Below are 24,417 nucleotides of genomic sequence, written 5' to 3'. Positions count from 1 at the left end.
CTGCCATACAACAACCCGAATCAGTCACAATTTTATTTATATATATATATATACACACATATATATATATATGTCCCCTTCCTCTTGCCTCCCTTGCCTCTCTCCCATTACACCCCTCTGGGTCATCACAGTGTGCCAGACTGGGCGTCCTGTGTGAGCAGGGACCCTGGAACAAAACATCTTTGAGTACTGAGGACGTGTGCACATTTCTTACCTTCTGTGGGCCTCAGTTTTCCCATCTGTGTAATGGGGACAATGATGGCCTTGAAGAGGTGCCATGAGAATACAGTGAAAGAAGGCTCGTACAAGGCTTGGCGAAAGACTCGCTCAAAGCAGGGTTTAAAAAAAAAAAAAAAAAGGTGACCCTGCGTCTGGCATAGCATCTGGCAGGTTCTTGGGGTTGTGAGGTGAAGAGTCTCCTCACCCTGCTCACCAGCAGTGCCTACTGTCCACTGGCTCTCTTGCTCAGCCTACTGAGACAGTCTGTGCATCTCCAGCAGGTGTGTGTGTACTACGGGTCTGTGTGTGTGACTAGGTAGTTGGTTTTTAACAGATGTAAGAGACAGCCTCCTATTCACAGCACTTCTCGTTTTAGCAGAGAAAGCCAGTTGCTTATTGTGTGTGTGCGTATATATATATATATAGTTCTGTAGTACTCCACTGTATGAATGAACCACTGTTTCTTTAACTGGGCCTCTCACTCATGAACATTGAGGCATTTGCAATCTTTTGCTTGTAGCCAAAAGGCAACAGACGGTAGGATTCCTGGGTGTGGAGAGGCTGGGGCAGAGGGCACGTCTTCTGTCCTTTTGAAAGATCTTGCCAAAGCGGTGTCTAGCCACACGCCCCTGCCCTCCGCCCTCCCCATGGGAGGGGACAGACAGAGCTGTGTCCTGGGCTTCGACACTTGAGGCACCTTCCCATTCTGGTCCGACACTGCCAGCCTGGACTAGAAGAAGCTTCTGGACACCGGGAGAAAGCAGCTCATGACCAGTAAGTGGCTGGTGCTTGACTGTTTTTTTTTCCCTCTTCTGTCCTTTTCTGCATGTTCATTTTCCTCCCAGGCTGTCACTCCAGGTGGCTTGCTGAAAGTGATATCTAGGCCAGAGTGCTCTTAATGGCTCCATCTGTGGGCTGCTGCAGATCTTTCAGGGGGCCAGACAGGAAGAGAGACAGCCTCCCTCCCCGTCCCCAGCCCCCGCACCACCTCTGTTTGCCAAGGGCCCAGCCAGTCCTGCTGGCGGAGGAGGAACCCAGGACCGGGTGGCGATGTTTGCTTTGCACGGGGGCTGTTCTCTGCCCCCTGCTTGTTTCTCTGCTCTGTCTCGCTCTGGATAACTGAAAGGAAACAAGCGATTTCAACAGATGGGCGAACCGGAGCACCGAGCTCTTTGTCCCCTCTGAGAGCCGGGATGTCCGTTTCATTGGCCCTGCTCCTGTCTGCAGCAGCAGCTTGGCTTGCAGACTTGCAGACCCCCAGTCTCGGGGCCAGAGCTGGGGAGCAGCAGGACACAGCAGTGGAGCCCAGGTGGCAGCGTCTCTCTGCCCCACTGAATTTGGAGGCATCTGAGCCACCGCTCTCTAAGCTGAAAGAAGCCTCTTTGTTGCCAGGTTGCTTTCATGAAGCAGGGTAAACAGAGCTGCTAGGACAATCTGACATCAAACGTCTGTAATAATTCTCCAAAGATTTTTATCTCAAAGCGAAAGTTGCTCAGTCATGTCCGACTCTTTGTGACCCCATGGGCTATACAGTCCATGGAATTCTCCAGGCCAGGATACAGGAGTGGGTAGCCTTTCCCTTCTCCACGGGATCTTCCCAAGCCAGGGATCAAACCCAGGTCTCCCGCATTGCAGGTGGATTCTTTACCAGCTGAGCCACCACGGAGGCCCAAGAATGCTAGAGTGGGTAGCTTATCCCTTCTCCTGGGGATCTTCCTGACTCAGGAATCCAACCGGGGTCTCCTGCATCGCAGGAGGATTCTTTACTGACTGAGCTATCAGGGAAGCCCTCAAGAGAGGAGAGTAATTCACAATTCACTGCAAGCAAAGGCAGTGGGGGAGGGGGCTTCCCTGGTTTCTCAGACATAAAGAATCTGCCTGCAATGCAGGAAACTCGGGCTCCATCCCTGGGTTGGGAAGATCCCCTGGAGAAGGGAATGGCTACCCACTCCAGTATTCTTTCCTGGGAAGTCCTATGGACAGCAGAACCTGGTGAGCTACAGTCCATGGAATTGGAAAAGAGCCGGACGTGACTGAGTGAGGAAGCACACCTCAGCACAGAGATGCTGTTTGTTGGATACAAATTCAAAACTACGGATGAATGAGTTGGGAAGTCAGGGCGATTCTGTGCTGCACAGACATTAAAAATTACAGCCAGCGATCCCAGAGAGACTGAGCAGGTTCATCCCAGTGTTTGTAGGCAGGAGGCCCAGCCAGTCTGTGTTCAGTGATGAATGGAACATGCCGACTCTGTGAATGGGTAAAAACAATGTGAAATCGTGTTCCATAACTGCAACAATGTAAAATGTTTGCGAATAAAGGCTGAAAATAAGAAGCCAAAGTGAAAATAGTTCCTCTCTTCAGTATTTCTCAACCTTAATCACTTCCCTACCACAAACCTTTTTGGACCTTTTATTCCTAATTGCATTCAACCCTGTGCTTCCCCCGCATAAATTTTAATACCAGGTATACTATAAGGATATACTTAACCTTCCCTGGTGGCTTAGATGATAAAGAATCTGTCTGCCATGCCGGAGAGTTTGATCCCTAGGTCAGGAAGATCCCCTGGAGGAGGGCATGCAACGCACTGCAGTATTCTTGCCTGGAGAATCCCTTGGACAGAGGAGCCTGTTGGGCTGCAGCCCACGGGGTCACAAAGAATTGGACACGACCTAGAGATTCACACTGTGTGTCTGTGTTTGGTGTGTGTCTGTGCTTTGCACCTAGAACAGATAAGAGTTTTTTCTGTCCTCCAGGAGCCAGTGGTTGCCTCCTTAGGACAGTGTTCCTGCCCACCACCTCCTGATAGCCTCACCCCCATGAGAATGTCTGTGTTGGGGCCGTGATTCCTTGGGATCTTCATCTTTTGTATTTTGCCTTCTCTTTTGTGTTGTCTTTTCAATAATAATGACTGAGCTCTGGGGTGTGCCTGTTGGCCTGTCTCACTTGGTTTGTGGAGCTCACACCCAGTGGAGGGGGTCTTGGGCAGAAAAAGGGGCACTGGCCATCCGTGGCTGCATCTGCTGGGCTGGACGTGTGGCCCTGGCAGTCATTTCAGGAAGTCATTCCACATCTCCTTGCCCAGTGTCCCAGCCTGGAAAAAGCACTCAGCACAGAGCCTGGTACGTGGTCGGTGCTCATCACTGTGGTTTGTTAGTAGTACTGTTGCCATCCCCATTCATCTCTGAGCTGCTGTTTTCTTATTTGTAAATTACAGAACCGAGAGGCTGTGTGGTAGGATCCCACCTCTGATGCTCTTCTAGGTGAGTGAAGCCTCGTGACTGTGCCTGCTAAGTCATTTGGGTCGTGTCTGACTCTTTGCGACCCCATGGGCTGTAGCCCACCAGGCTCCTCTGTCCATGGGATTCTTCAGGCAAGAATACTGGAGTGGGTTGCTATTTCCTCCTCCAGGGCATCTTCCCAACCTTGGAATCGAACCCATGTCTCTTAAGTCTCCTGTATTGGCAGGTGCGTTCTTTTACCACTTAGCGCCACCTGGGAAGCCTAGTTTTGGCCAGTGAGATGGGGCCAGAAGTGATGTGTGTCCTTCTAAGCCAAGCACCAGTGCCACACTTGCCGGATCTTTCTCTCTTCCCAGTGGCTGTGACTGGTGCTGTGGTGTCATTTGGGTCGCCGGGAGTGACGGTGATGGGAAGAGCACTCCTCCCCTCACCCCAACCACCAGCTCACCCGCAGAGCACATCGCATGAGCAAGGAATGTCTCTGCCCCCAGCGCCACTGAGGCTCGGGGTGCTGGTTGTCGCAGCACAGCCCAGCCCATCTTGATTAAAACCAAGTCATCACCTTGTCAGGCTTGGCTATGAGGATGAAATCTTCCATGTAAGATGCCCAGTGCAGTGTGGGTACATGGCAGTCAGGCGCTCTGTCTGGCTCCCTTCCCGATTAAATTCCCCGCTAATTCTTTGCAACAGGTGTTGCTTCATCTTTCAGCAGCCTTTCACAGGCCTTGACCCCTTACCTCCTGTCCTCTGCCTCTTCTGGGAAGAAAGCCTGTTGCCCGGGAAATGCCAGGGCAGCGTGCCACCCAGACCCTTCCTCGGGGCAGCCCGCCCACCCCGGTGGAGCTGGCGTCCATCCACACAGCGTGTATCAACTCAGAATAATAGCCCTGATGACCAGAGGCCACCGTCCACCTGGGACCTGGCTTATATCAATCATGAGAGCTCGGTGGCTGCATTTCAGGTGTGCTTAACAATCGTGTGCATGAAGTGAAAAGGTCGGAGCACGTGGAGAAGGCCCTGAGGTGCCTGCCTGCCCCTCTGGGACCTCTGGGACCCTGTTTCCCTTCTTGACTTTGGGTGTGGGCAGACAGGGTCACTGCCCGCCCAGGAGTATGTGTGAGTGTGTGCACGTGCGCGTGTGTGAAACCCTTTTGCGGTGGCGCTGCTGCTCAGATCTCAGGACTGCAGGTAGGTACCTGACTGCCCCACAGGGTGCCTCCTCGGAGGGTGTGCAAGGGCTGGGCTTCTGCCCCGTGGGGGTGACCTCAGGGGCGGCCTCCGTGTTCTAGAACCGCCCCCACAGCCAGCCCAGTGTCCCACAGAAGGGCTGGGGCTTGTGATGAGGCCAGATTGGGTGAGGCCGCGGGCTGGGGCAGGGCGCAGCAGCCCCCAGCAGATGCTATATAACCACACGAGACCAGGAGGTGTGCCTCACACAGTTCTGGGACTTTCCTGCAGGTTTGAAACCTTTCACAATCCCAAGCTGAAAAACAAGATCAAAATAAACACACAGTGGAAAATATCAACAGTTTTAAAACTGTTGCAGTTTTAAAACAGGCCAATAGATGAATAGATGTATAGTTGTTTTTTTTTTTTTTTTGGTTCTGTTTTTTCAAAGAAAGGGCCATTGAAAAGTAGAAGCGTCTAGGGAAAGGCCCCGTTGACAATTCGCTTGTATCTAGAGTGATCTGTGGCTCTGCTTCCGTTATATTGGTCATACTGATTTTACTTTCAATTAGCAGGTCTGCCTGCTCATGAGGGGCTTAGTTTGTTTTCCACTTGAAACTTGAACCCAGGGGCTCCCCGAGGTGCGTGCGTCCTCCAGGCGTAGGCAGAGCGGGGACTTGGGCTGCAGCATCATGGGGCGTCCTCTCAGAACCCCCCTCCTGGGACCCTGGCTGCAGCATGCGACTCTGCATGGGTGTGTCATCTGATAGCTTTGGAATCCCTCCTTATCACAGTTCTAGAAGTAACCCAGACCTAGCAGGCTTGAAGAAAACCTTCAGTGTTTTTCCTGACCACAAAAATACTGCATATTCATTAAGGAAAAAAAAATCAACTTAAAAATGAACAGAGTGGACAGTGAAAAAGCCCTTTATTCAAAAGTGAAGGTTGCAGTTGCAGCACGGCTGGGGGGAGTGTCTTCTTGGATTATTCCGTGGCAGTGGTAATGGCAGCAATAATAAAACAGCTGACTGGGTGAGGAAGAGAGGGCCCAGCCATCCCGATGCTTACCATCGACTTGTCTCATAATTCTCCCGACAAACCTACGAGGCCGCAGCTGCTTTCATCATCACTTTTGTGGCTGAGAAAAATAGGCGCAGAGAGGTGAAGTCACTTTCCCAGGGTCACGCAGGAAGGGCTGGGCTGTCTCCAGGGGCCCTGTTCCTGTGTGCAGATCCGGCTGCAGAGAGCGTGCTGCCCCTCTGCTCTCCGGGCTAGAGTCCGCGTCTTATGGGACGTCCGAGGCGAATTCTTCACACGCACATCTGGCTCCAGGGCTCAGGAGTCCCTGGCCCCGTGTGATGGTGTCCCTGCCTGCCCCTGGCCTTGCTCTTCCCTGCAGGGTGGCGGTTTCCGCCCGACCTCTGCCCCTGCCGCTTCTCCACCCGAAGCTTCCCTTCCCTGCTAGCATATCCTGGCTCCGCGCATCACTCAAGTTTCAGGCCACGCGTCCCTTCAAAGGGGCCTGAAAGAACCTGCCGTGGCCTTGTTGCCTGGTGGCCCACCGCCTTCTTATTTTCTTCATAGAACTTATGAAAGAGAAGTGAAAGTGTCCAGTGGTTTCCTCACTGCGGACGGGTCTTGTCTGCCCCCTTCCCTCCTGCCTGCCCCAGCGTGCAGCCCTGCTGGGGCAGGAACCTGTCTCCCCGCCTGGCACGTGGGAGTTGTTCAGAAAGTTTGTGGTGGATGAGCGGGTCAGGACCACATTACCTGCATACCCCTCAGCTGGGCCCTGGGCTTTTCCAGCTCCCTCTGGCCTGGAAGGATGGAGTTGATAGCCTCATTCAGAAAATCACTGACTCCTGGCTGGGGGTGGGAGGTGGGGAGGGGTGAGTGATACAGGATAGAGCTGGACCTCCCAAAGAGTGACCCCCAAAATGCAGCTCTGGTCTCCTCCGGTGCCTTTTTCTCTGAGAATGGCACTGGAATCTTTGGAGAGCGTGGCAAGGTTTCTTCTGAATGTTTTGCCCCTTGGCTTGTTTCCTTGTTTATTTGAGTAACTTTCCAAGGGGCATGGAAGGGATGAGCTGGAACCCATGTTATTTGGTGTCTTATTTTTGGAGGAGGGGGCAATTTTAAAACATTTATCTTTGTATATTTTTTATTTTATTGGAGTATACTTGGTTTATAATGTCAGTTTCAGGGGTTCAGCAGGATGATGCAGTTAGACACACACATATATTCATTCTTTTTTGTTGTGTGAGGTGATGTCTCACTGTAGTTTTGATTTGCGTTTGTCTAATAACAACAAGCTATGCTGAGCATCTTTCCATGTGCTTGTTGGCCATCTGTATGTCTCTTTTGGAGAAATGTCTGTTTAGAGCCTCTGCTCATTTTTTGATTGAGTTGTTTGTTTTTTGGATGCAGAGCAGCAGGAGCTGTTTGTATATTTTGGAGATTAATTCCTTGTTGGTCACATTGTTTGCAAGCATTTTCTCCCATTCTGTGGGTTGTCTTTTCATTTTGCTTATGGTTTCCTTTGCTGTGCAGAAGCTTTTAAATTTAATTAGATCCCACTTGTTTACTTTTGTCCTTATTTTCATTAGGAGGTGGACCCAAAAAGATACTGCTGTGATTTATGTCAAAGAGTGTTCTGCCTATGTTATCCTCGAAGAGTTTTTTTATAGTGTCTGGCCTTACGTTTAGGTCTTTAATCCATTTTGAGTTTATTTTTGTGTATGGCATTAAATAATGTTCTGATTTCATTCTTTTACATGTAGCTGTCCAGTTTTCCCAGCATCACTTGAAGAGACTGTCTTTTCTCCATTGTTCTTTCTGCCTCCTTGGTCATAGATTAACTGAGCACCGGTACAGGGGTTTATTTTTGAGCTTTCTATCCTGTTCCATTGATCTATTCGGTTTTTGTGCCAGTACCATACTGTTTTGATGACCATAGCTTTGCAGTACAGTCTGAGGTCAGGGAGTCTGATTCCTTCAACTCTGTTTTTCTCTCTTAGGAATGGTTTGGCTGTTCAGGGTCCTTTGTGTCTCCATACAAACTTAAGAAAATTTTTTGTTCTAGTTCTGTGAAAAATACTCTTGGTAATTTGCTAGGGATTGTATTGAGTCTGTAGATTGCCTTGGTAGTACAGTCATTTTAACTATTGACTGTTCCAATCCGATCTCTGTGTCATTTTGATTTCTTTCATCAGTGTCTTAGTTTTCAGTCTACAGGTCTCTTGTCTCTTTGTGTAGGTTTATTCCTCGGTATTTTCTTCTTTCTGATGTAGTGGTTAATGGGATTGTTTCCTTAATTTCTCTTTTTGATCTTTTGTTGCTAGTATATAGAAATGCAACCGATTTCTTTGTGTTAATTCTGTATCCTGTAATTTTATCAGATTCACTGATGAGCTTTAGTAGTTTTCTGGTAGCATCTTAAGGATCTTCTGTGTAGAGTAGTATCATGTCATCTGCAAACAATGGCAGTTTTACTTCCTTTCCAATTTGGATTCCTTTTATTTCTTCTTGTTTCTCTGATTGGTGTGGCTAGGACTTCCAAAACCACACTGAATAAAAGTGCTGAGAGTGGACATCCTTGACTTGTTCCTGATCTTAGAGGGAATGCATTCAGGTTTTCACCATCAAGAATGATGTTAGACGTGGGTTTGTCATATATGGCCTTTATTATGTTGAGGTATATTTCCTTTGTGACCACTTTCTGCAGAGTCTTTACCATACATGGGTGTTGAATTTTGTTGAAACCTTTCTCTGCATCTATTGAGATGATCATATGGCTTTTAGTCTTCGGTTTGTTAATGTGATGTATAACATTGAAGAGTGTGGTGACATTTGTTAATGTGGCGTATAATATTGAAGAATCCTTGTATCCCTGGGATAAATCCCATTAGATTGTGATGTATGATCCTTTTAATGTATTGTTGGTTTCGGTTTGCTAGTATTTTGTTGAGTATTTTTGTGTCTGTGTTCACTGTCCATGGAATTCTCTAGGCAGGAATACTGGAGTGGGTAGCCATTCCCTTCTCCAGGAGATCTTCCCGACCCAGGGATCAAACCAGGGTCTCCTGCATTGCAGGTGATGTGTTACCATCTGAGTCATCAGGGAAGCCCCTCATCAGTGATACTGGCCTGTAATTTTCTTTTGGTGGGGGTGGGGGTGGGGGATAGTGGTGATGTCCTTGTCTGCTTTTGGTATCAGGGTGATGGTGGCTTTGTAAAATGAGCTTGGGATGTGTTCCTTCCTCTGCAGTGTTTTGAACAAGTGTCAGAAGGGTAGGTGTTAACTCTTCTCTAAATACTTGATAGAATCGCCTGTGAAACCACCTGGTCCTGGACTTCTGTTAGATGGAAGTTTTTAAATCATGGTTTCAATATTAGTACTTGTAATTGGCCTATTCATATTTTCTATTTCTTCCTGGGTCAGTCTTGCAAGTTTTTATCTTTCTAAGAATTTATCCATTTCTTCTAGGTTGTCCATTTTACTGGCATATAGGTGTAGTAGTCTCTCATGATCTTCCATATTTCTGTGGTGTCCGTTTAAGTTCTCCTTTTTCATTTCTGCTTTTATTGATTTGAGCCCTCTGCCTTGTTTTCTTGATGAGTTTGGCTAAAATTTATCAATTTTGTTTATATTTTCAAAGAATCAGGTTTTAGTTTTATTGATATTTTTCTATTATCTGTTTCATTTATTTCTGTTCTTTATTATTTCTGGGCCTTTGGGCTAAGATCTACTGTATTTCTGCTCTGATCTTTATGATTTCTTTTTTTCTAACTTTGGGTCTGTTTGTTCTTTCTCTGGTCGCTTTGGGTATATGGATTTTTTTGTTCTTTCTCTAGTTGCTTTGGGTATAAGGGTAAGTTATTTGAGATTTTTCTTGTTTCCTCAGGTAAGACTTTACTACTATAAACTTCCCTCATAGAACTGCTTTTGCTGCATCCCAAAGGTTTTGCATTATCATATTTATGTTTTCATTTGTCTCAAGGTACCTTTTGATTTCCTCTTTGACTTCTGTGATCCACCGAGGGTTAACCTATCGTTAAGCCTCCAGGTTTTGTGTTTTTTATAGTTTTTTGCCTCTGTAATTGATTTCTAATCTCACAGCATTGTGGTTGGAAAAGATGCATGATGATATGATTTCGATTTTCTTAAGTTTACCAAGGCTTGATTTGTGACCTAAGATGTGACTCTGTGTTGGAGAATGTGTGATGTGCAGTTGAGAAGAGAGTGTGTTCTGCTGCTTTTTGGATGCAGTGTTCTATAAATACCAGTTCAGTCCATTTGGTCTACTGTGTCATTTAAAGCCTATGTTTCCTTATTGATTTTCTGTCTAGGTGTTCTGTCCAGAGAAGTCCCTCACTATTATTGTGTTACTGGCAAGTTCTCCTTTTGTGGCTGTTAGTGTTTGCCTTATGTATTGAGGTGCTCCTATGTTGGGTGCACAGATATTTACAGTTGTTACATCTTCTTGAATTGATCCCTTCATCATTATGTAGTGACCTTCCTTGTCTCTTGTCTGATACGAGTATTGCTGCTCCAGATTTTGATTTCCATTTGCGTGCAGTACCTTTTCTCATCCCCTCACTTTATATTTGTCCCTAGATCTGAAGTATGTCCCTTGTAGACAGCACATATACAGGTCTTGTTTTTATATCCATTCAGCCAGTCGATGTCTTTTGGTTAGAGCCTTTAATCTATTTACATGTAAGCTAATTATCGATATGTATGTTCTTATTGCCATTTTAATTGTTTTATTTTTGTAGGTCTTATTCTCTTTTGTAATGTTTTGATTTGATGTCTGTCTTTATTGTATTTGGATCGCCTTTTCTTTATTGCTTGTGTATTTGCTGTAGACTCTTGGCTTGTGGCTCCTGGGAGGTTCTGATATTGCAGGTCTGATATTTGTGTGCCGTTTTAAGTTGCTGGCCTCTTTTTTTCCCAGTGCATCTCCAGTGTCCTGCATTTCTAGTCTCATCTACTCACAGTTGCTGGCTTTGATATTGTATTTAATGTGTAGATGTTGAATTTACTTTATTTGCCGTTACTTTGGGTTTGCCTTTACTGATGAGCTTTCCCATTCGTAATTTTCTTGATTCTATTGTCGTTGTGGCCTTTTCTTTTCCACGTAGAGAAGTTCCTTTAGGATTTGTTTTAAGGCTCGTTTGGTGGTGCCGAATTCTCTTAGCTTTTGGTTGTCTGTAAAGCTTTTGATCTCTCCATCTAATCTGAATGATGAACCTTGCTGGATAGAGTATTTTTGGTTGTAGATTTTTTTTTTTTTCCTTTCCTCACTTTAAATATATTGTGCTACTCCCTTCTGGCTTGCAGAGTTTCTTCTGAAAAACCAACTGTTACCTTGTGGGGATTCCCTTATATGTTACTTGTTGCTTTTCTCTTGGGCTTTCAGTAATTTTTCCTTGTCTTTAATTTTTTTCAGTGTGATTAATATATGCCTCATCCTTTCCCTCCTTGGGTTTGTTTTGTATGAGACTCTGTGCTTCTTGGATTTGAGTGTTTCCTTTCTTGTGCTAGGGAAGTTTTCAGCTATTATGTCTTCAAATATTTTCTCAGGTCTGTTCATTCCCTTTTGGGACCCCTAAAATGCCATTGTTGGTGTGTTTAATGTTGTTCCAGAGGTCTCTGAGACTGTCCGCATTTCTTTTCATTGTTTTTTCTTTATTCTGTTACACTGCAGTGATTTCCAACACTCTGTTTCAGCTCAATTATTTGTTCTTCTGCCTCAGTTTTTCTGCTATTAATTCTTTCTAGTGTATTTTTCTTAAGTTTAAAAAATTTTTTAATTTTAAATTTTTTTGGCACAGCGTACTATTACAGAGGTACATTTTGTGGTCCTTTCTTTTTGCTTTTAATCTTTAAAGATTTTTTATTTAGTGTTATTTTTATACAATTTTAAAGGTTACTTTCCATTTACAGCTGGTCCTGGGGCTTGTTCAGGCTTCCTGGTGGGCAGGACTGGTGTGTGCCCACTGGCACGTGGAGCTGGGTCCTGTCCCGGTGGTGGGCAGAGCTGCGTCCAGTGGTGTGTTTAGAGGTGACGGAGCTCAGTACCGCTTTAGGCGGGCTGTTGACGTGTGGGACTGTGTTCATATGCTCCTGTTGGGCCTGAGGTGTTCCAGCACCGGCGCCTGTAGGTTACTGGGTAAGGCCAGGTCTTGATGCCAAAACGGCAGCCTCTGGGAGAGCTAACACTGGTCAGTATTCTCTCGGGCCTCTGCCATCAGCGTCCTGTCGGGCAGTCAGCCACAGCCGACCCTTGCCTTCCCAGGAGGCCCTCCAGGACTCATAGGTAGGTCCAGTCCCCGGTCCCGTGGAGTTCTTGCTTTGGGCTGGGTCTCGGTGTACGGGAAGCCCTGCGCGCCCTCCCAGGGTGGAGTCTCTGTTTTTCCCAGTCCTGCGGAGCCCCTGCACTCCAGCCCCGCCGGCCTTCAAAGCCAAATGCTCTGAGGGCTCTTCGTCCCCATGCCAGACCCTCAGGCTGGGGAGCCGGGCAGGCGCTCAGGACCCCCTGGTGGGAGACCTCTGTGATGTAATTGCTTTCCAAGCTGTCGGCCGCTCACCTGGTGGCTGTCGGATCTGATGGTGTCATGAAAGCACCCCTCCTACTATCTCGTGGCAGCTTCTTTGTCTTTGAATGTAAGATGTGTGTTTTTTTTTTTTTTGGTAGCTTCCTGTCTTTTTCTGCTGATGGTCGTTCAGCAGCTCGTTGTGATTTTGCGGTTTTTGTGAGAGGAGGTGAGCTTGAGTCCTTCTGCTCTGCCGTCTTTGCCAATCGAGAGCCTTCCCTCAGTTTGAATGCTTGCCGTCTCTTCTGCCTGTGCTGGCCGTTCCCCCCTTGACACGGGGTGTGCAGGCGCAGAGGCCCTTGTGCACCATTGGGATGGCGTGGGCGGCACTTGGCGTCTGTTTGCAGGTCTCGTAGTGGCAGCTTTTGTCCAGGCCACTCCGGGGACAGCGGGAGCAGGGTTTGGAGCCTGCTCGTGGGTCTGCTTGGGAATTCCCTAGTAGCTCAGTTGGCAAAGAATCTGCCTGCAGTGCAGGACACCTGGGTCAGGAAGATCCCCTGGAGAAGGAAATGGCAACCCACTCCAGTATTCTTGCTTGGAGAATCCCATGGACGGAGGAGCCTGGCGGGCTACAGTCCATGGAGTCACAAGAGTCGGACACGACTTAGCGACTAAACCACCGCCGCCACGTGGGTCTCCTGGGGGCAGCTGCCGTCTGTGTGCTCCCGGGACAGCGGGCACAGCGCTTGGCACCTGCTTGCGGGTCTTAGAGCGGCAACTCGCTCCCACCCCCAGAGCTCCTGCAGGCGGTGTCCTGTTGCCAAGCAGTCGCAGGGAAGCACACCCTTATGATGGTCTGGCCCCTCTCCCGGGGCTCCCCCCTTACCTCTCTGGCGGGCCCTTGCTGCTCCCGAGCACCCCCTCAGTTGCCACACCCCAGCCTCTTCAGGCCATCTTCATGTGGCCAGCCCCATCCTCTTCCTGGGTCTGACCTCTGAAACCTGAGCCAGCGCCCAGCCCCACCCGCACCAGCAGATGAGTGACTCGGGGGAGCTCTGGGCAGCGGGGCCCACCTCCCGTGCGGTTCCTTTCTGTGGTGCCTTCTGCAGACCGGTTGCCACGCTCTCCTCCCCGGCTCCGAAGCGCCCCCTCTGTCTAGCCTGATCTCCCCGCCAGTGAGAGGACTCCCCAGCTTGCAGGGACCTGTCCTCCTCCACAGCTCCCTCCCTGGGGCACGGGCCTTGTTCCGATTCCTTTCTTTGCCCTTGTGTCCTGCGTGGTTACACTGAGGTTTTCTTTCCCTTTGAGGAGTCTGTGGCCTTACGGTGGCATTCAGTAGGTGTTGTGCGTGAGCCGTTCCGCTTGCAAGTGTATTATTAGCATTTGGTGGGAGCAGGTGAGCGCCCCATCCTGGTCTCCTGCCATTGATCCCGTCCCTTTTGTTTGCTGCATCTCAACTGCTTCCCTGTAGGGAAAGCCTGTGGTCACAGGAGCAGAGCTGTTGTAGGAGGTGGATCGATACTTAGTGGGATGATAAATTGTCATCGGGAGCCTGGCAGTGTGTGCAGGTCATTGATGTGCCTCGTATCCCTCAAAGCCTGGGGTGACGCTTAGGTCATCAGAATAATCCTGAGATGCCTACAGCTCGAGAGTGTCCGACTTACTGGGGCCCCCGAAGGCAGGGGGCCGTGGAGACAGGCTTCCAAGAGCCAAGACAGACCTGACTCTGCAAACACACTGTTGTGTTTTTTTTTTCCCTCCCTTCTCAAAATCTTTAGTTTTGAGACAAGAGAGGAGTCTTACAGGTACTCATGGAAAAGCAGTACATGATCACAGTTGACGCGAAGACAGTCCAGTTGGAAAGTTTTTACACCTGTCAGCTAATGCTGAAGCTGAAGCTCTGAGTATGGCAGGCTGCAGGGCTCAGAGGAATGGTAGTTAGTATTCCTCCCCTTTTTCCTCTCCCTCTCCCAGCAGAATCCACGCCAGCCTCCTCATAGTCCTCCTCAAGGGCAGCCATGTCCTCACGGGCCCCAGAAAACGCTCCTTCCTCCGTGCCCCCACCCACGTGGCTGTGACCAGAGGCACGCTGGGCGTACATCAGGTCAAATGTGTGGTCCAGGCTGCAGCGACGGCCGTGGTGTCGCTCAGCAGGCACCCAGCTCACTGGACTTGGCCCACGCTTTTGGCGCTCACCCCTCCCGCCGCTGGGAACCTTCCGGCTCACTCCCTCTGGGTCCTGCAGCCCCAGTCACTGGAAATCATCTCGTGAAACTCATTCTTGGTGAATGGGGTGGCCTCCCCTGGTGGTGGGAGGGGTAGCAGGACTCCCCCCGCCGAGGCCCCCTGGCAAGGCCAGCATCCTGTCCCCACGTCCCCGTGAGTCCTTGCATTCGCTGGGACTCCCGGCGGCCCGGGACGGGAAGGAAGGGGCAGATGGCCTCAGGTCGCCGGTCACCAAGCCCCGCGCTCCTCCTGTGTGCAGCTCCCGTCTGGGGCGGCCCTGCGCTCCCGGCCTGTGTTCAGCCTCTCAGCGGCCCCGGGGACAGATGCCGCATCACCCTGCAGCGGAGTCAGCACCGCAGACTAGCGTCTCCAGGCCCCTCCTGGGTGTGGGGCCTGTCACCATGGCTCGGCAGGTGCTGGGACCCAGGGATGCGCTGTTTTGGCCGGCCCTGGATCCCATAGATCCTGTGTCTAAACAGCCTGGAGCGGGAAGAGAGTGGTTCCTGAGAACAGGCGGGTATCCGGGTAAGCAGGAGGAGGTGCCCTGCTGGCTCAAGGGTCTCCCACCTGGGTCCGTTCTCACAGTCGGCCTGGTAGCATCCACAGCTGGGTCTCAGCCTACATCTTCTCTGGGCCTGGAGCGCAGCCGTGTGAGCACCGCAGAGGATGTTAGCAAGGAGAGCCTGCGTGCTGTGTGCACCTCGTCTTGGTCATTCAGTCCAGCCGAGCCTCCGCTCCGTGCCAGGTCCCGTCAGTTAGCACCACACACGGTCCTTGCCTTCAGGGGCCGGAGATACAGGAGGCAGATAAGCCTGTGGTTGTAAGCTGTGACAAGTGCTGTAAGTGGGGGAGGTGTGGGGAGGAGATGACTTCAACAAGGCGGCCACAGTCAGGAGCAGAGCGAGCGAGCCACTCAGGGACAGTGGGGTGGATGGCAGAGCATTCCAGGCAGAAGAGCAGCTCATGCAAAGGTCCTGAGGCCAGGGATGCGTCCAGCAGAGTTGGAGGGGCAGCTTGTCGGGAAATAGCAGCGTGTGAGGATGCGGGGGCCACGGTGGGGACCTGGGATTTTACCGAGAGTGCTGAGACGTCCCTGGCGAGCTTAGAGCTGGGTGTGGTGTGATCCAGGTGATGCTTTTTAAAGGATGCCCTCTGGTCTCTGGGTGGACTCAGACCCGAGCAGGAGCAGAGGCTGGTGTGGGGGTTCTGTGAGTCAGGGTGGTGGGGAGGGTCAGACAGGGACTCGTGTAGGAGGTGGGGCCACACCTCGTGTGAACATGTGTGTGTGTGCGGGGTGGGGTGGGATTTGAGCACCAGGGAGCGTGTTTCGCAGGTTTGGGGGAACACTGAGAACTTTCTCAGACATGTCACAGTGGAGCGAACACTTTGGCTTCTGGGGATCTTGTAGCTGAGGTGAGGAGCCCAGGGTGGGGCACACAACCCCGGGGGCACCCCGGCTCCCAGGACTGACCTCCCATGCTGCTGGCCCGGAGCTGAAGGGCAGCCCTGGGTACGTGTGGGCCCCGGGTGGACACTGTGGTCCCCTCTCTATGTCTGGGCCTCAGTATTCCTGTCTGTAAACTGGGGCCAGTGGGGGTCTCACTCCCTGGAATCCTGGGGCTTCGGGGCTGTTGCTAAAAGGCTGGCTCAGGTCCTGGCATCTCCTGAGAGGACGTGGGGCAGACAGGGAGGCGGCCGGCCTGGAAGGCACCCCTGCTCCCGGCTCTGCTCCACGGAGCCAGGCCGGCCGCCATCTGGGGGCCCTCTGGGTGTATCTGGGCACCTCAGGATCTTGGCCTGGGAGGGGGTTGGCGTCCGCGGGCAGGCATCCTCTGCCAAGCAGGAGTCAGCTCTGGGCCCCAGCCGCCCACTCAGTGCTGCCCTCTGAGAGGTCACCTGACCTCATTCTGTGGGCACATGTGGCCACTCTGTCGGGGTTTGCTGTGCTCTGGGGCACTTTTTCATCTTGGAGTCCCGCTCTGTCCTGCCCCTGACGTCCCCCCAGGGGCGTCTCCACCTGGATCCCTCCAGGGCGGTCCTGAGCACAGCACCCCAGGGCGGAAGCGGGCCCAGCCCAACCCCACGGCTCCCGGGCTGGCCGCCCCAGCATGGACCTGGGTCCGGGATGGAGGGAAGCAGGCCACACGGGGCCAGAAAGCCTGAGAGGGCTTAGAGTGTGTGTCCATGTGTCACCGCGTGGGGAGAGCAGGGCTGTCCACTCTCGGGCTGGCCCTGGGGCCAGGCCCTGTGGGCAGCAGCCTCCGAGCCCCCGCCCCCCGCAGGAGCAGGCACTGGTGACATCCTGGTCACACGGCTGGCATTCCGCCCCGGCGCTGTCTGTAAAGTGAGTCTAGGAGGACTTGGGTGCCCACATGGGTGTCCAGGCCCCAGCGTTCAAGACCACACTCTAGTGGGGCTCAGAAGCGCCTGGCTTCCTGGCTGGCTGGGGCGCCAGGCAGCGGTGCTCAGGGTCCGGGAGCAGGTGCGGCTGTGGGACAGCAGGAACTGAGGTCCAGCCTCACCGTGAGGGCCCCGAACCGCGTCCTTGGAGCCAGTCCCCCAGGCGCCTCCAGATCAGAGGCCACGTCCCTCTAAAGGCCCTGGCACACAGGGGCGTGGTGGATGGCATCACCCAGTTGCATGTGTGTGTGCTCAGTCGTGTCCAGCGCTGTGCAACCCCGCAGACTGTAGCCCTCCAGGCTCCTCTGAGCATAGGATTCTCCAGGCAAGAATACCGGAGTGGGCTGCCATTTCCTCCTGCAGGGGATCTTCCCGAGCCAGGGATTGACTCAGGTCTTCCGCGTCTCCTGCATTGGCAGGCAGATTCGTCACCACTGAGCCACCTGGGAAGCCCCGGTGCACGGCTGCATTTGGGAAAGTGTCCGGTGATTGAGGGGCAGAAGCGGGAATGAGGATTAAGCAGTCACACAAGGTGTGGGGACTGTCTGTGTGGTCTGGAATCGAGGGTTGGCAGTTCAAACCTGGTTGGGGGTTGCTGCTGCTGAGCTCGTGAGGCCAGGTCAGCACAGCCTGTCGTCTGTGACACCCGGTCCCAGGGCCAGGCTCGAGGGTCAAGCTCTGTAAATAATTGCCAACAAGTGGGGGGCTCTCAGGAGGCCTGAAGAGGGCAGGCCTTGTCTTACAAAAGAGGAAACAGAGTTGGAGAGGAGAGCGGTGCCCCTGGGTGGGTGGTGGCGCGGGGCCACTGTGTATAGTCTGGCTGTGGGGTCCTGCGTTCTCCCACTGCCGCGGACTGCACACGGACAGGCACACACCTCTGAGCCTGAGCTCTTCACCCGAGCCCCATGGCCCACGGTGGCTGGTTTGCACAGCAGTGTTCCTGGCGGGCCACCGGCTCACAGTCTGCCTGGAGCTTGGGGCCCAGAGCAGCAAGGCCAGGCCCAGCTCCAGTGACTTCCCCACCTGGCCTGGGAGCTGGGGACCTGCCCGGGCAACTCTGATCACGTCACTGTGGCTTCCCTGGTTCTTTGCCAGGAGAGGAGTGAGCAAGGGAGACAGCCGTGCACTTGGACTCTAATTTACAATCCACCGAAGCTGGAGCGCTGCCTTCCTTCATCAGGTCATTGTTGTTCAGTTACTCAGTTGTGTCCAACTCTTTGTGACCCCATGAACTGCAGCACGCCAGGCTTCCCTGTCCTTCACCAGCTCCTGGAGTTTGCTTAGACTCACGTCCATCGAGTCGGTGATGCCATCCAACCATCTCATCTTCTGTCACCCCCTTGTCCTCCTGCCCTCAATCTTTCCCAGCATCAGGGTCTCTTCCAATGAATCAGCTTTTCATTTCAGGTGGCCAAAGTATTGGAGCTTCAGCATCAGTCCCTCCAATGAATATTCAGGGTTGATTTCCTTTAGGATTGACTTGATTGATCTTCTTGCTGTCCAAGGGACTCTCAAGAGTCTTCGCCAACACCACACCAGTTCGAAAGCATCAGTTCTTTGATGCTCAGCCGTCTTTATGGTCCAACTCTCACATGCATACATGACTACTAGAAAAACCATAGCTTTGACTATACGGATCTTTGTGGGCAAAGCGATGTCTCTGCTTTTTAATACACTGTAGGTCTGTCATTGCTTTTCTTCCAAGGAGCAAGTGTCTTTTAATTTCATGGCTGCAGCCACCATCGCAGTGATTTTGGAGCCCAAGAAAATAAAGTCACCAGATCATTGCTTCAGTATAGTTGTGACTTGGAGTTGAGGAGGGGTCGGGGGAGTTACACACTTTTCAAAGTAAAAATGAAAAGGGTTTTTCTGGCCTTGTTACCAGCTGGAAGCACAGACTTCTGGGTTCAGGATGCTGAATGCAGTTTGCTTTTGGCTACTTCAAGGCCTAGGGTTTCCCTGCCTGTTGGCTGGGCCTCGTGTCCATAGCACCATAGTGGGGACTGGGGTCGTGTCATTGGCCAGACTTTATTAATTAAAGTGTTTTGGGATCCCCACCCTTGAGCCCGTGTCTGCTGGGGACCAGCAGAGATGGGCAGACCAGGGTACATGGGGCGCTCGCTGTGGCCCAGGAGCGTGGAGTCACCTATCGGGACCAGGGAGGCTCCGCTGGCTGCAGGTGTTCCGGCTGCTGCGGTTGAGGCAGATCCGGATTGCTTTAGTGTCCCGCTGTCGCCCAGGACTTGGTCTCGGCTTCCCACTGGGATTCAGACTTGAGCAGGTGTCCAGGGGGTGAGCCACAGGCCAGCTGGCCTCATTGCAGCTGGGTCCAGAGGCCCCTAGAGAGCCCTGGATTTGCAGAGCGTGTCTACACTGAGCGCTTGGGCTGTGACAGTGGCTCAGGGGGAGCTTTCCAAGGGCAAGGGGGATGAGGAGTGTGGCCGAGGCTGCTTGGAGCCCGGCTCAGGACAGGGCCCCGCTGGGAGCAGAGTGGGGGCGTGAGCCTCTGCCTGGGGTCTGTGGCTCCTTGGGGAAGTTTGCAAAAGTCCCCTGCACGAATATAAGTCTCCTTGGATAACGGGGTGGCAGCTGGGCTGGAACCGGACAGCCCACGTGGGAATCCTGGCTGCAGGAGTCAGGCAGCTGGGGCGCCTCTCTGAGCCTTGGCTTGCCCAGCTGCAGAATGGGGCCATGCAGCAGCATCCCTGAGCCGAGGAGTGTCTCCAGAGCACATGCTGCTTAGCACTGCCCCGCTGTCCTCTTTTCTATCAAGATTTATTTCTTTTTGGCTGTGCTGGGTCTTCGTTGCTGCGTAGGCTTTTCTCTAGTTGCAGCAAGCAGGAGCTCCTCTCCAGCTGCAGCGCGCCGGCTTCTCATTGCAGGGGCTTCTCGTTGCAGAGCACAGGCTCTGGGGCGCACCGCCTTCAGCTGTGGCGGCTCGTGGGCTCAGCAGTTGCGGCTCCCGGGCTCTGGAGCACCCACTCAGTAGGGGTACACGGGCTTAGTTGCTCCCCAGCGTGTGAGATCTTCCCAGATCAGGGATCCCATGTCTCCTGCATTGGCTGGGGGGTTCTTTACCCCTGAGCCACCAGGGACGCGAGCCCACCTGCCGTCTTCTTAACCGGGCTGGGGACAGTGTGGCATGTTCTTGCAACCGCCGGAGATGATTCTAGGTCAAGGTCACCTGGGCAGGGTCCTATCCAGAGATGAACCTCAGGTTTTACCACCCCAGTCATCCTTTGGCCGTCAGATTGAGGGGCGGGGCTTGGTCTAGGCGTGGCAGGGGTGGCGAGGGCTGGGGCTGGGTTTGGGGGGCCCGGGGGGGAGCTGGGGCCTAGCCCCCTCTCACCTGTGGCCTCGTCCTTCCCCCTCCCCCCACAGCAGGTCGGCTCAGCATGTCGGTCAGCGTCCACGAGACCCGCAAGTCGCGGGGCAGCACGGGCTCCATGAACATCACGCTGTTCCACAAGGCCTCGCACCCCGACTGCGTGCTGGCGCACCTCAACACGCTGCGCAAGCACCGCATGTTCACCGACGTGACGCTCTGGGCCGGCGACCGCGCCTTCCCCTGCCACCGCGCCGTGCTGGCCGCCTCCAGCCGCTACTTCGAGGCCATGTTCAGCCACGGCCTGCGGGAGAGCCACGACGACACGGTCAACTTCCAGGACAACCTGCACCCCGAGGTGCTGGAGCTGCTGCTGGACTTCGCCTACTCGTCGCGCATCGTCATCAACGAGGAGAACGCCGAGTCGCTGCTGGAGGCGGGCGACATGCTGCAGTTCCACGACGTGCGGGACGCGGCCGCTGAGTTCCTGGAGAAGAACCTGTTCCCGTCCAACTGCCTGGGCATGATGCTGCTGTCGGACGCCCACCAGTGTCGCCGGCTCTACGAGTTCTCCTGGCGCATGTGCCTGGTGCACTTCGAGGCCGTGCGCCAGAGTGACGACTTCAACAGCCTCTCCAAGGACACTCTGATGGACCTCGTCTCCAGCGACGAGCTGGAGGCGGAGGACGAGCGCGTGGTCTTCGAGGCCGTGCTGCAGTGGGTCCGGCACGACCTGGAGCAGCGCAAGGCCCACCTGCCCGAGCTCCTCCGCGGCGTGCGGCTGGCCCTGCTGCCCTCCGACTGCCTGAAGGAGGCCGTGTCCGGAGACGCCCTGCTCATGGCGGACGAGCGCACGCGGCTGCTGGTGGACGAGGCGCTGCGCTGCAAGGCCCGGATCCTGCAGAATGACGGCGTGGTCACCAGCCCTTGCGCCCGGCCACGCCGGGCCGGCCACACACTGCTCATCCTCGGGGGCCAGACCTTCATGTGCGACAAGATCTACCAGGTGGACCACAAGGCCAAGGAGATCATCCCGAAGGCGGACCTGCCCAGCCCCCGCAAGGAGTTCAGCGCCTCGGCCATCGGCTGCAAGGTCTACGTCACGGGGGGCCGGGGCTCCGAGAACGGGGTCTCCAAGGACGTGTGGGTGTACAACACGGTCCACGAGGAGTGGTCCAAGGCGGCGCCCATGCTGATCGCCCGCTTCGGCCACGGCTCCGCCGAGCTGGAGAACTGCCTCTACGTGGTCGGGGGCCACACGTCGCTGGCTGGCGTCTTCCCGGCCTCGCCGTCGGTCTCACTGAAGCAGGTGGAGAAGTACGACCCCGGGGCGAACAAGTGGACCATGGTGGCCCCGTTGAGGGACGGCGTCAGCAACGCCGCGGTGGTGAGCGCCAAGCTGAAGCTCTTCGTGTTCGGCGGCACCAGCATCCACCGGGACATGGTGTCCAAGGTCCAGTGCTATGACCCGTCAGAGAACCGGTGGAACATCAAGGCCGAGTGTCCGCAGCCCTGGCGCTACACCGCGGCCGCCGTGCTGGGCAGCCAGATCTTCATCATGGGCGGCGACACGGAGTTCACGGCCGCCTCCGCCTATCGCTTCGACTGCGAGAGCAACCAGTGGACGCGGATCGGGGACATGACCGCCAAGCGCATGTCCTGCCACGCGCTGGCGTCGGGCAACAAGCTCTACGTGGTGGGGGGCTACTTCGGCACCCAGCGGTGTAAGACCCTGGACTGCTACGACCCCACCTCGGACACGTGGAACTGCGTCACCACCGTGCCCTACTCGCTCATCCCCACGGCCTTCGTCAGCACCTGGAAGCACCTGCCCGCCTGAGGAGGCTGCGGAGCCAGCCAGGTGAGCCCCCACTCCCCCGCCTGAGCCCACTTGGGGCAAAGGCTGCATCTTGCAGGGGAGGCTGGACCAGTCAGGAAGCAGGTGACTGGGGGACCTCTGGGACCCCTTTTTTCTACTCTGGAGCCAGAATCTAGCTCCCCCCCTTACTTAGTTAATCTTGAGCAAAGCAGGTCACCGTTTTGCCAGATGGGGGCAACTGTCTTAGACTAGCTCCTGGGGCCTGGCTGCAGATCAGTCATCGCGGGGTCTGTGGACAATTCCTATGTGGTGTTTAGGCTAACTTTTGAAGTCTGAGGGCACAGTCTCTGTGCAAGGGCACCCTCAGGAAATGGGGGTCTCCAAGGACTTGTGGGTGTACAACGCTGTTGCAGACACCTGCTGTGAGATGAGGGTTCCCCAGAACCATCTTAGATCCAGCACTGGAAGCGCTCATGAATGTGCTGAAGGTGTATATACCCAGTTATGGTTTATTTACAGGGAAAGGAGGCGGATTAAGAGGAGAGGGTGGAGATGCCTGGGGCAGAGCCCTGGACGGGGGTCCAGACGCAGAGCACCCCATCCACGCCCCATGTACTGACAGCTTCCGTGAGTGACGGCACACGCACAGTACCGCCCACCAGGGGAGCTCACACAGCGTGGTGTCCAGAGTTTTTATCAGGGCCCCACCGTGTGGGCGTGACTGTTTGATTGTCTACACAGTTACTCTCAAGTCAGCTGGTCCAGCGTGACCCAAAGCCCCCCTGGGTCACACAGACTTTCCTCTAAACAAAGACCCTCCTATCGGGTATGACACAGATCACCTCCCAGAAGCTAAGAGCAGACCTCTGGGGATTGAACTTGGGTCAATTACAGGCAGATTCTTGACCGTCTGAGCTACCAGGGAAGCCCCTCTGTTGGGGCAAGACCACTAATTCTGTCCTGTGCAAATGCTGAGCCCAGGCCTCAGCCTAGACCATTGGAGTCGGGGCCTCTGGGGCCCAGGGCTCAGAGCCGTGGTATCTCTGGGCGAGTCCGGAGTGCAGTGAAGGTGAGCGCCCCACTGGGCGGGCCCATGACAGCAGGAGGGGGGTGGACGGGCGCTCAGCGGGGTGGGTACGAGCGCCGCGGGGCCGGGCACCACTGTGGGCATTTGGTGGGGCCATGGCACCGGGCCGGGTGGCCCTGCGCTGGGCCCGGCCCCTCTTGGCGGCAGCCGTGTGCTCCCCTGTGTGCAGGGGAGCCTCTCGTCTCTTCCTATCCCTCCATGAGGTGGAGAGGAGGTCTTCCTCGGAGCATGGGAACAGCCCCCGGCAGGGCTGCCCCGGTTACCCCGGGTTACCACGCTCTCTGATCTCGGCAACATTGTTCCATGAAGTCACCGCGTGAAACAGGAAGGCCACAGTGGAGGCCAGGGGCGAGGTGACATGTTCAGGCGCTCCTTGTGGGCATCGCAGGGGCAGGGGGATAGCAGGAGGGGCTTGTCCAGGGAGCAGGACGGATGCAGTCAGGGGAAGAGGGCCAGCCTGTCCTGGCGGGGCCCTTTCTGACGGGTCGGAGAGGGCTTGCCTGCAGCCCACCGGGGTGATCCAACCGGCGCTGAGGTTGGATTTGGGTGTCCTGAGTCAGCCTGGCAGGGGCGCAGGGGCTGGGACAGCGTGCAGGATGGATGCAGTCAGGGAAAGGGGGCCAGCCTGTCCTGGCTGGGCCCTTTCTGAGGGGTTGAGGAGGTGCTTTCCTACAGCCCCTGTGGGGTGACCCATGGCCAGCGCTGAGGTTGGATTCGGGTGTCCTGAGCCAGCCTGGCAGGGGCGCAGGGGCTGGGATGGGGTGTAGACTGGTGGGCGTTGGAGAAGGTCGTCCATGGTCAGGTCTTGACTCTTAGCTCGCCTCAGGTCTTCATCCCTTGGGGCAGTGAGGTCCCAGGACCCCAGGTGGACGGAAGGCAGAGGCGTTAATCCTGGGGGCGCCAGGAAGCGCGGGGGAGTGTGGGATCAGATGCCAGGTCACGCCAGGGGCGCCTTGACGCCCCCCAGGCTGTCCTGGTCCCAGCGTCTCCCTGCCCACAGCCGCTGTACCGTGCTCCTGCACATCGGAGGAGCCAGCCCTTGGCCCCGCGCTGTTGAAGCCACAGGAACCTCGTGGGGAGCCGGCCTGAGCTGAGAATTCCTCAATGGCCTGGCGACTGCTGACAAGAATGCTGAAAGCTCCACGCGGCGGAGGCAGTTGTACTTGGCTGGGTGGCTTCTGAATGGAATCTGATGTTTCAGCTGTTAGGTCAGATCCAGCCAGGCCTTCGAGGCCCTTAAAGGGCTCCATCCCCGGCAGGCAGGCAAGGCTGGCCCCCGTGAAGGCATCAGATCTGTACAGGGTGCGAGGCCTCGTAAATAACAGCCTGGGTGGGAACAGGCTTTGTTCTCCATTAAGGTTTCTCTGCTCTCTTTGTTGAATCTGCTGTCTTCTCT

General features: G+C 54.2%; 1 protein-coding gene across 8 annotated transcripts in view; it reads left to right on the top strand.

Moving 5' to 3' along the window:
* Positions 1-24,417, top strand: part of KLHL25 (kelch like family member 25) — a 50,838-nt gene that overhangs the window by 14,333 nt on the left and 12,088 nt on the right. For 2 of the 8 annotated variants that reach the window (XM_043921768.1, XM_043921772.1), the window contains exon 2: positions 20,172-21,976. In XM_043921768.1, the coding sequence (XP_043777703.1) occupies positions 20,186-21,955 (1,770 nt within the window). In that variant the 5' untranslated portion in view covers positions 20,172-20,185 and the 3' untranslated portion in view covers positions 21,956-21,976. Of the gene's footprint in view, positions 1-739; positions 994-3,436; positions 3,483-20,171; positions 21,977-24,417 lie in introns of all 8 variants that reach the window. The other 6 variants (XM_043921774.1, XM_043921770.1, XM_043921773.1 and 3 more) reach the window with 6 other exon arrangements.

This window comes from Cervus elaphus, chromosome 13, assembly GCF_910594005.1.
Source record: "Cervus elaphus chromosome 13, mCerEla1.1, whole genome shotgun sequence".
Taxonomy (NCBI): Eukaryota; Metazoa; Chordata; class Mammalia; order Artiodactyla; family Cervidae; genus Cervus; species Cervus elaphus.
The sequence above is the reverse complement of the archived record's forward strand: the minus strand, read 5'-3'. Positions and strand labels throughout refer to the sequence as shown.